The sequence below is a fragment of the Salvelinus sp. IW2-2015 genome, linkage group LG4q.1:29 (genome assembly GCF_002910315.2).
Source record: "Salvelinus sp. IW2-2015 linkage group LG4q.1:29, ASM291031v2, whole genome shotgun sequence".
NCBI classification, from domain to species: Eukaryota; Metazoa; Chordata; class Actinopteri; order Salmoniformes; family Salmonidae; genus Salvelinus; species Salvelinus sp. IW2-2015.
Window position 1 is genome coordinate 16,840,396 of NC_036842.1, and position 14,442 is coordinate 16,854,837.

General features: G+C 41.0%; 1 protein-coding gene across 1 annotated transcript; it reads left to right on the plus strand.

The window, feature by feature from the left end:
* Window positions 1-2,530: 2,530 nt before the first annotated feature.
* gtf3c5 (general transcription factor IIIC, polypeptide 5) lies at window positions 2,531-14,400 on the plus strand. The gene is given in 11 exon segments (XM_070442004.1): window positions 2,531-3,093; window positions 3,365-3,563; window positions 3,706-3,904; window positions 4,230-4,431; window positions 5,776-5,880; window positions 6,398-6,512; window positions 6,657-6,737; window positions 6,825-6,896; window positions 7,027-7,111; window positions 8,254-8,390; window positions 13,978-14,400. Coding segments are annotated over 11 exon segments (1,695 nt in total). The 5' UTR covers window positions 2,531-2,727; the 3' UTR covers window positions 14,112-14,400.
* Window positions 14,401-14,442: the final 42 nt, after the last annotated feature.

Consider the following 14,442-nt stretch of genomic DNA (forward strand, 5'->3'; position numbering starts at 1 on the left):
AGCTCTGGCTGGGCCACTCAAGGACCTTCCAACTTGTCCCGAAGCCACTCCTGCATTGACTTGGCTGTGTGCTTAGGGTTGTTGTCCTGTTGGAAGGTGAACCTTCGCCCCAGTCTGAGGTCCTGAGCACTCTGGAGCAGGTTTTCAGCTCATCTTTCCCTCGATCCCGACTAGTCTCCAAGTCCCTGCCGCTGAAAAACATCCCCACAGCATGATGCTGCCACCACCATGATTCACCGTAGGGATGGTGCCAGGTTTTCTCCAGACATGACGCTTGGCATTCAGGCCAAAGAGTTCAATCTTGGTTTCATCAGACCAGAGAGTCTTGTTTCTCATGGTCTGAGAGTCCATTAGGTGCCTTTTGGCAAACTCCAAGCGGGCTGTCATGTGCATTTTACTGAGGAGTGGCTTCCGTCTGGCCACTCTACCATAAAGGCCTGATTGGTGGAGTGCTGCAGAGATGGTTGTCCTTCTAGAAGGTTCTCCCATCTCCACAGAGGAACTCTGGAGCTCTGTCAGAGTGACCATCGGGTTCTTGGTCACCTCTCTGACCAAGGCCCTTCTACCCCGATTGCTCAGTTTGGACATGCAGCCAGCTCTAGGAAGAGTCTTGGTGGTTCCAAACTTCTTCCATTTAAGAATGGAGGCCACTGTGTTCTTGGGGACCTTCAATGCCCCAGAAATGTTTTGGTACCCTTCCCCAGATCTGTGCCTTGACACAATCCTGTGTCGGAGCTCTACGGACAATTCCTTCGACCTTATGGCTTAGTTTTTGCTCTGACGTGCACTGTGGGACCTTATATAGACAGGTGTGTGCCTTTCCAAATCATGTCCAATCAATTGAATTTACCACGGGTGGACTCCAATCAAGTTGTAGAAACATCTCAAGGATGATCAATGGAAACAAGAGCTCAATTTCGAATCTCATAGCAAAGGGTCTGAATACTTATGTCAATAAGGTATTTATGTTTTTTATTTTTAATAAATTTGGAAAAAATTCTAAAAACCTGTTTTCACTTTGTTATTATGGGGTATTGTGTGTAGATTGATGAGGAAAAGCATTACATTTAATCCATTTTAGAACAAGGCTGTAAAGTAACAACATTTTGAAAAAGTCAAGGGGTCTGAATACTTTCCGAAGGCACTGTATGCTGCTGTTACTGTTTATTATCTATCCTGTTGCCTAGTCACTTTATCCCTACCTATATGTACATATCTACCTCAATTAACACGTACCCCTGCACATCGATTCGGTACTGGTACCCTGTGTATACAGCGAAGTTATCGTTACTCATTGTGCATTTATTCCTTGTGTTATTATTTTTCTATCATATATATTTTTTTCTCTCTGTATTTTTGGGAATGACCCTAAGCATTTCACTGTTAGTCTACACTTTTGTTTACAAAGCATGCGACAAATACATTTTGATTTGAACTGCACTTAAAAATCAACATTTCTTAGATTTTTCTCAGAGCTCAGAAATGGTCTCGTAATGCGTTTTAAGCATTGTTATGGACTTAGAACATCCAATTTGGTTGTTTTCTATTTAAAAAAGTGTGACTTTGAGAGCAAAAACCTGGGGGAAAAAAGAAAAAAATCTGAATCCTGTGATTTTCTGACTCTGTTGACAGCCTCATTCATCTGTTTCGACAGTAGGCCTACTGTTAGCGTACTTGCACAGTACAGCTTGGATTTGCCTGACTGTGAAAGACCACTTCTTATTGGATTTATAATTTTAGGTAATTCCGGAGTGTATGTCAATGTTTCTCACAAAATCTTTCAAACAGGGCGCCTTTCCTTCACYGGGCAGGTTGATTGTGAAATTTTGGACAAAATTATAGTATACCCATTTCTCCAGGCACCACTACACCAATGCTCCCCTAGTCTATTTTTTTTACTAATAAATAAAAGGGAAATCTGAGGACTATACCATTTCAGAACCTTGGATGTCACAGACAACGTGGTCTCAGAGCATTTCGTATTAATCTGTACGTAAATCCGAGACACTACATTTTGTATGGTATGTATTAATTCATCATTCACTTTGTATGATATGTTACAAATTGTAATTCGTATGATATGTTATGTATTGCAATTCATACACTATGTGCAATAATTAAATTTACCCTTGCACTCGTTCTAAACAACGCAACAACAAAAAATTACTGGCAAAGTGTAAAGTCTACCAAACGCAGTCCACTCTGTTTTTTAACTGATTCTAGTTTTGGTAACAAAAAAGTTTACGGAGATAAAATGTTTCACAGATTAGAGAATTAGCAGAATGTCGGCAAAAATCCATATGGTCCATCTATTCCCACTTCCGGCAACTGGACTTCCTCTCATCACCATATTTGATAGTGAGTGGAAACGCCAACCGTATGCTTAACATTTATACATCCGGTTACATATCTGGCTCATTGTTCTATGTGGTTTATCCTTGTAGCTAGTCTGGCTCTCTACTGGCCCCGTTTGGCTTAAAATTGCTTTACACACTTTAGGTCTAGAGGTTGAGGTGAGTTCTAGCACGAAATATAACCTCTTTAACACAATTTTTCGATTATACCTGGGGTTTTATTTTAACAAAACAAACTATGGTCTGACATCAAACATACTGATAGGCCTACAGCTTCAATTGCTAAATTCATCCAGGTCTAACAATTCTCATTATTTGGTCGGAACTTTAAACAGGTCCAATTGTTTCCACCCGTAGGAGTTTATTGGTCGAAATGTTTGAATTGTATACAAACCAGAAAACCACAATTCTATCTGTGAATTATGTTTCTAATTACCCAGCATACGGGCATTTAAATAACATACTCGGCTCAAACGGTGAAATTTATTTCTCCAAAGGTGAGATGGCAGCATCGGGGCTGGACGATTTGAATTTTACAATGAAAGCGATAACCGGCACGCGCCAGTCAGGCTCGGGCAGTGCAGGCGATGAAATTACCACTGTCGGTGGGGTGCCTGGGAGCTCGGCGACTCTTTCCCTATCAGAGGACAATAGACTCGTTTGTGTGGAGTATCCAGGGATTATCTCCAATGTGGACAATATGCTGGAAACTATTGGGGGTATACAAGGGGTGTCCAAGGTGAGCAACCTACACACGTCAATCAACGCATGCGCGACTAGTCAATCACTTGATAGCTGTTACTCAGCTTGCAATGTTTATGGATGTATAGCTAGCTAGTCCTGATTGGCTATGTTATAATTCACACCGTATTTGTTTACTGTACTAACTGAGGTGATAGTGCAGCTATGCAAACCTGCTTACATGATATGTTGTTGTTCCCATACTCACCACCACCATTTGTATTGGTCTGCTGACTGTGATGAACTAAACAGGAAATGTTTCTCTACAGACCTATGCTGACCCCAGCAGGCGGTTGGAGCTGCGCTTTCGTCCCAAGGACCCGTTCTGCCACCCTGTCTGTGGAAATCGTTTCCCATCCACCAACCTGCTACTGCACGTGAAAAGGATTTTGCGCAAAGGCAACCCCAAGGAATCTCAAATCAACATGGACATCCTGGGAGTCATTGAGACAACATACAAATTCCAAGGTTCAACTTCCTAAACCCAAACACTTGACCCCATTATATCACTGTATGATTCCTTTCCATTGCCTCCCTACTTTGATCTGTGCTGTTATAACTTTTCATTGTGTATTTGTTGATGTAAGTTGTACATTGTTTATTGTTGCAGGGATGGCTGACTTCCAGTATCTTGCGGTGCATTCAGCAAAGGACAGCTCGCATACATCCCTCTACAATAAGATACTCTTGCGTAAAGCGGAGAATAATGAGTTCTTTGAGCAGCCTGTGCCCCTCTTCATTCCTTCACCCATCTTCTCTCGCCTGGACAGTGCTGTGGACTACAGTTACCGACCTGAAATCCAACACAAGTAAGCAGGGGCACTGGGGCAGGCATGTGAGCAACACTACACACAGTTTCACCCTCATCACAGGTAGTGTGTTAAGCTCAGAAACAAATATGCCAAAGGACATCAACATGTTATGTAGTGTGTCAGCAGTAATGCATTAGAATTCCCCCCCCAATAACGTTACACAACGACGTGTTCAACAACAGGAGCAAGACAGGAAGCCCGTTATAAAGATGCAGGTGCTAATAGATATGGCCATTAGTCAACCCATAGGGGTGCCATGCAAATATCTGTCTGTATTGATGAATATTAGCTAAAAATCATTGTGAACTTGTCTTCCATGCAGAGAAGGCTATTGACCCCCGACAGTATCCAGGAATAATCTGATTGGTTTGAGTCGAGCCCGTCGGCCTCACAACGCCATCTTCCTCAACTTTGACAACAAGAATGTCCCCACGGAGCCCCTGGAGGCTGCGAAGTTCAACTGGAAGAGGGTGTGTGTTCACCCCAGTGACATAAAGGCGCAGAGGAACAAATTAATAAGGTCAGTATACTTTGCATTGGGCTTCTGAGGTTGTTACTCTGTTACTTTTTTCACAAGCCGATGTGAAGTCTGCATGAACTGGTCACACACAAGGGATGATGTTTTCACGTTTAAAAAGTTTTAGTATTATTGTTTAACCACTATGGAATCGGTGTCCCTAAACCCGGGACGGTTGTTGCTAACGTGCGCTAATGTGATTAGAATGACATGTCCAATTAACAGTAGCTATTACAGTGAAAAAATACCATGCTATTGTTTGAGGAGTGGACAACTACAAAAAACTTATCACGGCAACTGGTTTGATACATTCACCTCTGAAGGTAAATAATGTACTTACATTCAGTAATCTTGCTCTGATTTGTCATCCTGAGGGTCCCAGAATGTAGCGTAGGTTTGTTTGATCAAGTCAATTTTTATGTTCAAATGTAGGAACTGGGCTCTACAGTTTGACCCCTCTGCTGTCTCTGGCTCCATACCCACCCGCCCGGCCATCTAGATGTGTGACAGTTAGTGTATAAGCTAATGATCGATCATGTGTGACATTCCTGGGAGTGTGTAAACCTATTTTTTTTTTTATTACCATAGCATTTCTGTATGTTCTCTATAGTTAAGTACTTGGAAATGTATCAATTGACCAATTCGGCACATTTGGGCAAACTCCTGGCAGACTTGATACAAAATATTGTGCAGTAATGTAATTCTTCCCTGGATCAGTCTGAAGCTTTTCACACACACTGCTGCTATCTGATGGGCAAAATCTAAATTACACATAGATTCCAATCTGAAAGTTGTCTTGCATTTCAAAGATAATGGAACAAACCCAAAAAATAGAAAACATGTTTTTTTGTTTGTATTTTCTTTTACCAGATCTAATGTGTCATATTCTCTGACATTAAGTTCACATTTCCACAAACTTCAAAGTGTTTCCTTTCAAATGATATCAAGAATATGCATATTCTTGCTTCAGGTCCTGAGCTACAGGCAGTTAGATTTGTGTATGTCATTTTAGGCGAAAATTGACAAAAAGGGTACGATCCTTTAAAAGGTTTAACACTGATGCGTTAATCACAGATGCAAAGGAAAATATTTTTTTTTCAGTTTGAGCCTTTCTTTTTTCCCCTAATGCTATTTCAAGACCGAAGCGTTTACTTGAGTGTTAGCCCATAGGCTAGTTTGTATTTTAACTCTATGATTTAGCCTATACTCTTTACATCTCCATATAAAGATGATGTTTGTACAGTATATGCCCATAGAAAATGTACACATATAAAGTGTTACTTAATAATGTTGCGTACATTGCTTTGATGTCCCCTCTGTGTTATCTTTTCCCCAACCACATTGTGTGTAGATGTTTGAGAGCCGGCCCATCTGGTCCCGGAACTCGGTCAAGGCCAACCTGGACATCCACCCTGATAAACTGAAGCTGCTGCTCCCTATCGTGGCCTACTACATGGTGAGGAGATCTAGACCGCCAGTGGTATTCAAAGTCGGGGTATTGGAAATTGCAATGGTGTCACCATGTAAAAAAGTTGGATAATAATTAAGAGTATGGGACAATATACAAACTTTTTTTTTGATAATTTGAAAGACAATTTGAGTACATGTATTTATTACTTCTCTCACTTTTGATTAAAGAATTTACATTTGAATGAATTGAAGGTTATTTGTTGATGTTAAAATTGAAACATACTGATTTTGACTTAAGGTTGTGTCATGGGATTCGGGGCGGTGCCGGCAGAAATTCTGGCCCAAAAAATTGGGACCCCGACATCTCTCAATTTACATGCCATGTCCTGTTCAATTCCAGAATTCACTTCAAATGAAACTCTTGTGAAGTGGTTGACGGGGAGAAGGAGAAAGTGAAGAGAAACAAAAAGTGACTTATTTAGTCAGTAGGATATAAAATTAAAGCAAATTCTTCATAATAAACTCAAATTTCATCCAAACCTGACATGTGTGTTTCCCCTAAGGTGACAGGCCCTTGGAGGAGCCTCTGGGTGAGGTTTGGCTACGACCCTCGCAAGACAACAGAGGCCAAGAAATACCAGGTGCTGGACTTCAGGATCCGCTGCAGTACCAAGCACGGTGAGGAGTGGGGGCAGGGTGGAGGTTTGGTTCAAACTAATCGTAAGGGACTCTATACAATTTAATCCCACAGTCTTTGTTAATACAGTCCTCATGCTTTGTTTTATGAGACCCTGTCTGTTTCCCCCCTGTGACTGTCTTTAGGATATACTATAAATGACATGCCAGTGAAGGCCAAGAGGAGCACGTTCAACTATACCCTGCCAATCACACTCAACAAAGCAAGTGAGCAACTGGGCGTGTGTGTGTGAGACTGTGACTGTGTGTGTCTTAGTGATGATTGTCTCGCTAATGTCCCTCTTTGTTGTATAGGTCCCCAGGCTGCTAATGTTACAGATTTAGCCTCCGGGGGCCATAACACTAATATAACCAGGTACCAGCTCAAGTTATTGGACCAAAGACTTCCCCACAACTTACTCACACGCTCTACATGTTACACTGTACTTATAAGAATAATGACACAGTAATAAAACCTCACATGCTAACTGGCCTCTACCCTGTCTCCTTTTTGTCCAGGAGTCGTCGTACATATTTCGAGATGGGACCCTGCCCCCGCAAAGGCAGATGTGCTATCAGCTCTGTGATTTGGACGTGCAGAGGTAGGATCCAACATGGAATAAGGGCGATTCCATAAGAGATTGGCCAAAGATATTTATTTACATTTTAGTAATTTAGCAGCTCTTATCCAGAGCAACAGTTAGTGCATTCATCTTAAGACACCTTAACAGTTATGATGTTAAGAAAATGTTTCAAATGACACCAATAATGGCTATGTCTACTGAACAAAAATATAAATGCAACATGCAACAATTTCAATAGTTTTACTGAGGTACAGTTCATATAAGGATATCAGTCAATTTAAATAAATTCTGACTGGGCAGGGGCGCAGCCATGGGTGGGCCTGGGAAGGCATAGGCCCAGCCACTGGGGAGCCAGGCCCAGCCAATCAGAATGTGTTTTTCCCCACATAAGGGCTTTATTACAGACAGAAATACTCCTCAGTTTCATCAGCTGTCTGGGTAGCTGGTCTCAGACGATCCCGCAGCTGAAGAAACCTGGGCTGGCATGGGTACACGTGGTCTGCGGTTTTGAGGCCGGTTGGACATACTGCCAAATTCTGAACATTCAATTCTCTGGCAACAGCTCTGGTGGACATTCCTGCAGTCAGCGTGAAAATTGTAAGCTCCCTCAAACTTGAGGCATTGTGTTGTGACAACTGCGCATTTTAGTGGCCTTTTATTGTCCCCAGCACAAGGTGCACCTGTGTAATGATCAGGCTGTTTAATCAGCTTCTTGTATGCCACACCTGTCAGGTGGATGGATTATCTTGGCAAAGGAGAAATACTCACTAACAGGGATGTAAACACATTAGTGTCCAAAATTTGAGAGAAATAAGCTTTTTGTGGGTATGGAACATTTCTGGGATCTTTTATTTCAGGTCATGAACATGTGACCAACACTTTACATGTTGCGTTTGTATTTTTGTTTATGGGTAAGGCCAAAATGTCATGCATTTCCCAACTTTGGTCAATTATTTCTCAATAATCATTGTGGATACAGACTTCAAAGATATGCCTAACATCCTTCCCCCAAATGACCTTTCTATGGAAAGATCCAAAACATCAGAAATATCTTTGGGCCTATCTTGTTTGGAATTGCCCATAGAGTAGAAGTGGCAAAGATCTCTGCATTTTGTTGTCTGTTTGTGTCTAATGCTTCTGGCTCCTTGCTCCTGGCTCAGCATAAGAAACGTGGTTCATCGGAACGATGGCCAGGAGGAGGAGTGTGACGAGAGGGACGGCTGGTGTCTGTCCCACACCTCTGATGACCTCCGAGATATCATGTCCTACATGATCAAACAGGTCATCCGCGCCAAGAGGCCAGCTAAGACCTCTCTCTGTAACACCGACGTAGCACTCCTATGGCCAACCTGGCTTGGAATCAAACCAGGGAGTGGGTCAGAAACCAGTCCATGGGGAATAGTTATTTAAAACAGGTGTTTTTGAGTGTGGGTTGAAGTGCAGGAGAATTTCAAAGACTGGGATAAAACTGTTACTAACAACCTGTTTTCGTTTCGCTTTGTCATTATGGGGTATTGTGTGTAGATTGATGAGGATAGTTTTTTTTTATTTAATAAATTTTAGAACAAGGCTGTACTGTAACAAAATGTGGAAAAAGTCAAGGGGCCGGAATACTTTCCGAATGCACTGTATCTGGTGTTGAAGTGTTAACTTCGGATATTTTCCATGCCAGTGCTGTGTGTTTTCCCTATGCTATGAGGTGCTAATAGTTTTCTCCCTACGTTTCTTTTCAGGGCTGTTTTTATTTTAATATTACCACCCACCAGAATGTCATTGTTTATTAATCAGAAATACCTGCACAGTTCGTCCTCTACGCAGGCAATATAAATCGGGTCTGTAAACGTATGTTTTTGAACCTCCACTTTTTTACCAGCAAATTATGATAATCCTTTGGATAATTTGTCAAATGTCACTTATTTTTGCGTTAATCTGTATAAAAAATATACAGTGCCTTCAGAAAGTATTCATACCCCTTAACTTTTTCCACATTTTGTTGTGTATTACAGCCTGAATTTCAAATTGATTAAATGTAGATTGTTTGTCACTGGCCTACACACAATTAGTGCTGTTGCGGTGACCGTATTACCGCCACACTAGCGGTCACGAGTCATGTAAGCAGTCAAATTCCATGTGACCGTTTAGTCACTGTAATTAGTCTTCTCCAAGCTCTGATGCTGCTGATGGTCATTAGTAGCCTAACAAACTTGCAAACTGCCTGGTACTCAGCACTCTATTGTCCCTCTAATCACTCAGACATCAATGCAAATGTGTATTTTTTTCAACTTTCCTAATATTAAGCACATTGTTTATCGTTACAACAAGAGTATAGCCTACCTGGCTGGCATAGAAATGAACCACAGGAAAAGCATCCTCCATTCGCTATTTAGGTGCATAGATTACATGTATTTTTTCCCCTGCCCCTGTTTCGAGACAGGTGCATGATAATGGTCAATTCTAAATCAAAACAAATTACACACATAGTATATGTAAAGACAAGATTAATTCAAGAATACTCTGATGGGTGACAATATTAGCCTATCACTTGTGAATTAATATTATCACTTGTGAATGATGCCCAGCATAAGAAAGTACCTTTTTTTGCGACTTTTTCGAATCATAGTCACACTCCTCATGTAGCCTAGCCCGTAGGCCTATATGTTTTGATAAGGTTTGTATCACAACTAAAGTGGCCAAATAACTTCTTAAAATTAAGCACATTAATCAGCTTTACAAAGGTTTAGAGCCTAACTGGCATACATAAGCAGCGCGTGACTCAAGTTTGGGGAAGATAATTTTCACCATAAAAATGCACCTTTAATAATAAAAACATAATCGCATTTGCGGTCCCTTTTGATAAGGGTGTTTTCCCGCGAATGGAATATTTGCGCTAATAGCCTACTGCCATGTGCACACTGCTGCGCTTATAATGTGAAGAAATAGCCTAATAGTTTATCAACATTTTAAGCTAAACGTTCTTATCTGTTGCTTCAGCCATTGCGTAAATATTACATTTTTATGCTTGTGGTTGTATTAATTTGCCATTTATTGCACCCCAAAACTGCACCCCACAACTATGTTTGGAATATTTATTTATTGCAGAGAATAGAATAGGTTGACTTTTGGACTATGTGGGATAGTAGATTGACATAGGCTAGTGTTTTTGCTGTTCGTTAGGCCTACTCATCTTGTTAGCTGATGAAAAGTAGATGTGGACAGTTCTTCTAGTATCTTCAATATGTACCTCGGAATTGGATAAGGATGCGCGCAGTTGCGTCCCCGATGTGTCTGTCTTCGCTTGTAGCCTGTGAGAAAGACCCGATCACGTGATGGAGAGCCATGTGAGTGAGAGGCGCTTCACATTGTGCAGCACTCCGGGAGAAGGGCACAACGCAGCACTCCAGGCCGCAAAAGGCATAAATGCCACCGTAAAATTTGAGGCATTATCAAGTGCTTGTCAAATTGTGAATGAGAGACTATTGGAGTGTATACAGCCTGTGCAAAAACAAAGCAGAGCTCATGCCTTTTCAAGTTACTTTTTTTCAAATCATCATTAGTCTCATCATGCAGCTTTACAATGTATTAAAAATCAAAACATATAGCCCAACATTTGTAGAACAACTAAAGTTATATTAATAACTCAAAATTAAGCATATAGGACTACGTATGTCTTTGTTAACCACTCAACACAGAATAGCCGCATGTGGGCTCTCCCTCATCGTTTGGACAAAATATTGATATTTTTATATTTTTGTTCAATTGTATTCTTCATACTATAAAATAATGCCTCGGAATTATAAGCTAATCTTGTCTGCTAAATGAACTAGTGTAGCCCACCGCCATTTGGCATAGCTTAACATAAGGATGACTCGGCGTATGCTATTATTTTCTTCTGAAATAGACTACATTTTCTTCATATCATGCTTCTTTAGATCTGTCTAAAATAAATAATGGATTTATTGTGAAGATGTAGGCTATATTACATTGATTTATTAGGCTTTTTAACAATGTAGATCTTCCAAAGGTCTGCATCAGTGGCTTGTAGGAAGCCAGGAGATGCTAAATGTGTTTTTTGTTAATTAACGGTCAATTACCTTGAGACGAACAGTTATTTGCTTGACAATCACCAGCTGACACAAATTTGTGACCACCACAGCCCTACACACAATACCCCATAATCTCAAAGTGAAATTAATTTACAAATGGAAAGCTAAAATGTCTTGAGTCAATAAGTATAAGTACCCCTTTGTTATGGCAAGCCTAAATAAGTTCAGGAGGGGGCCTCCCGGGTGGCGCGTTGGTCTAAGGCACTGCATCGCAGAGACTCTGGGTTCGAGCCCAGGCTCTGTCGCAGCCGGCCGCGACCGGGAGGTCCACCCACAATTGGTCTAGCGTTGTCTGGGTTAGGGAGGGTTTGGCCGGTAGGGATATCCTTGTCTCATCGCGCACTAGTGACTCCTGTGGCGGGCCGGGCGCAGTGCACGCTGACCAGATCGCTAGGTGAAGGGTGTTTCCTCCTACACATTGGTACGGCTGGCTTCCGGGTTGGATGCGCGCTGTATTAAGAAGCAGTGTGGCTTGGTTGGGTTGTGTTTTGGAGGGCGCATGGCTCTTGACCTTTGTCTCTCGTACGGGAGTTGTAGCGATGAGACAAGACAGTAACTACTAATAATTGCATACCATGAAATTGGGGAGAAAAAGGGAGTAAAAAATAAGTTCAGGAGTAAAAATGTGCTTAACAAGTCTCACATAAGTTGCATGGACTCACTCTGTTTGCATTAATAGTGCTTAACATTTTTGAATGACTACCTCATCTCTGTACCCCACACACAATTATCTGTAAAATCCCTCAGTCGATTCAAGTCTTTTTTTAAAGCAGACATTGAATATCCCTTTGAGCAAGTTATTAATTACTCTTTGGATGGTGTATCAATACACCCAGTCACTACAAAGATACAGGTGTCCTTCCTAACTCAGTTGCCGGAGAGAAAGGAAACTGCTCAGGGATTTCACCATGAGGCCAGTGGTGACTTTAAAGCAGTTACAGAGTTTAAAGGCTGCGATGGGAGAGAACTGGATGGATCAACAACATTATAGTTACTCCAAAATACTAACCTAATTGACAGAGTGGAAAAAAAGGACACCTATACAGAATAAAAAATATTCCAAAACGTGCATCCTGTTTTCAATAAGGGACTAAAGTAAAACTGCAAAGAAACAAACTTCATGTCCTCAATACAAAGCGACAAATTCACCTTTCAGCAGAACAATAATATGGACAAATATACACTGGAGTTGCTTACCAATACGACATTGAATGTTCCTGAGTGGCCTAGTTACAGTTGACTTAAATCGGCTTGAAAATTAATGGCAAGACTTAAAAATGGCTGTCTTGCAATGATCAACAACCAACTTGACAGAGCTTGATTGAATTAAAAAATAATAATAATGTGCAAATATTGTACAATCCAGGTGTGCAAAGCTCTTAGAGACTTACCCAGAAAGACTCACAGCTGTAATCGCTGTGAAAGGTGATTCTAACATGGATTGACTCAGGGGGTTGAATACTTATGTAATCAAGATACATTAGTGTTTTTATTTTTCATGCATTTAAAAAAAAAAAAAAATGTTAGAATTTCTCTTCCACCTTGACATTAGAGTATTTTGTGTAGATCGTTGACAAAAAATGACAAATCCATTTTAATCCCACTCTGTAACACAACAAAATGTGGAAAAAAATCAAGGGGTGTGAATGCTTTCTGAAGGTACTGTATATTTGGTAAAATTGCATGTGATATGACTGCATTTTGGAACCCCATCACCCCAAGATTAATGGTTTTGACCATGCTCCACTACTTTGATTGGTGCAACTAGAATCACAAGTGTCTATCCTATAATGAAAAGTCACCCGTGGAAAAAAATCCACAAACTTCTATTTTCTGCTGCTGTTACATTTGCATTGGTGTTTCGTGTCCGATGCGCTCAATGTGTTGTTCCATATAATTTGCGGCGTGCGTCATGAGCAAAGTCATTGTAGCCCATCATTTCACTTCCCCCAGCTTTGAGGAACATGGCATGAGCACGGGCTGACGACGCAGGGATCCCGAGTGTCGCAGTGATCTAAGGCACTGCATCTCAGTGCTAGAGATAACAGAGCCTGGTTCGATTCTAGGCTGTATCACAACCGGCCATGATTGGGAGTCCCGTAGGGCAGTGCACAATTGGCCCAGCGTCGTTAGGGTTTGGCCGGGGTAGGCCATCATCAAGTAAGAATTTATTCTTAACCGACTTGCCTAGTTAAATAAAATAGCCTGTTAGCAGCCTACCAAACGTTGCACTGTGTTAATTACAATGTAGAAAACGCATCTCTAGTCGAAACCACTTAATATTTGTCTATCCGGATTTGCGGCAGCAATTTATGGAAGATGCCAGAACTTTGGAGATAACAATAGATGGCAAAGTCAAAGATACTGGTTTCCCCTATCCATCTATGGCAAAGTTTTCCCTAAATGCTTATGAAGAATCCAGCTCCAGAACAAGCCATAGTCTAGCCAGTTAGCTAATCTTTCAATACGGTGTAGCAACAACTGATAACATTAGCTAGCAACGTACGGTTAGTATGCTAGCTAGCTACACTGATAGCTGTCAGTGCCATTCTTGTTATTATTTCTCCACTCCACACGGAAATCACCACCGTAGCCACCCCTAATTCGTGAATATGTATTAGCAGCCTGCATCATTCTTTCTGCTATAGGACAGGAATTACATTAATAAGGGCGGCATTGCCCTCTGGTGGGGTTCTTTAACAAATTAATATTGAAGTTTTGTCTACGACATCCATCATTGATACATTGTATATGTGTTTTCTGTAGCACCATACCCTTCTGGGCCTGAAAGTTTTGCTACCAGGCAAAAGGCCCCAGAGAGTGGAGACGATGATGATGAAGAGGAGGAAGATGAGTTTCATCCCTCAGAGGGAAGTGACAATGAGATGGAGACAGAGATGCTGGATTATATGTGAGAATGGAAAATGTCCATACCTACCCTGACAGAAATGAACTGTGGAATTGTACAAACTTGCTTAATTCACTGTAAAAACATACAATTGTGTGTATTTTTTTATGTTTCCAAATTAGTGTCAATGAATATGTTAAAAGGGATACTTCATATTCATCTCCAGCACCACCCCAACATCAACATACAGTATTTGAAAATGGTGTGTTTCTATGTTTTGTTACGAAGAATATACAGTTGAAGTCGGAAGTTTACATACACTTAGGTTGGAGTCAATAAAACTCGTTTTTCAACCACTCCACAAATTTCTTGTTAACAAACTATAGTTTTGGAAAGTT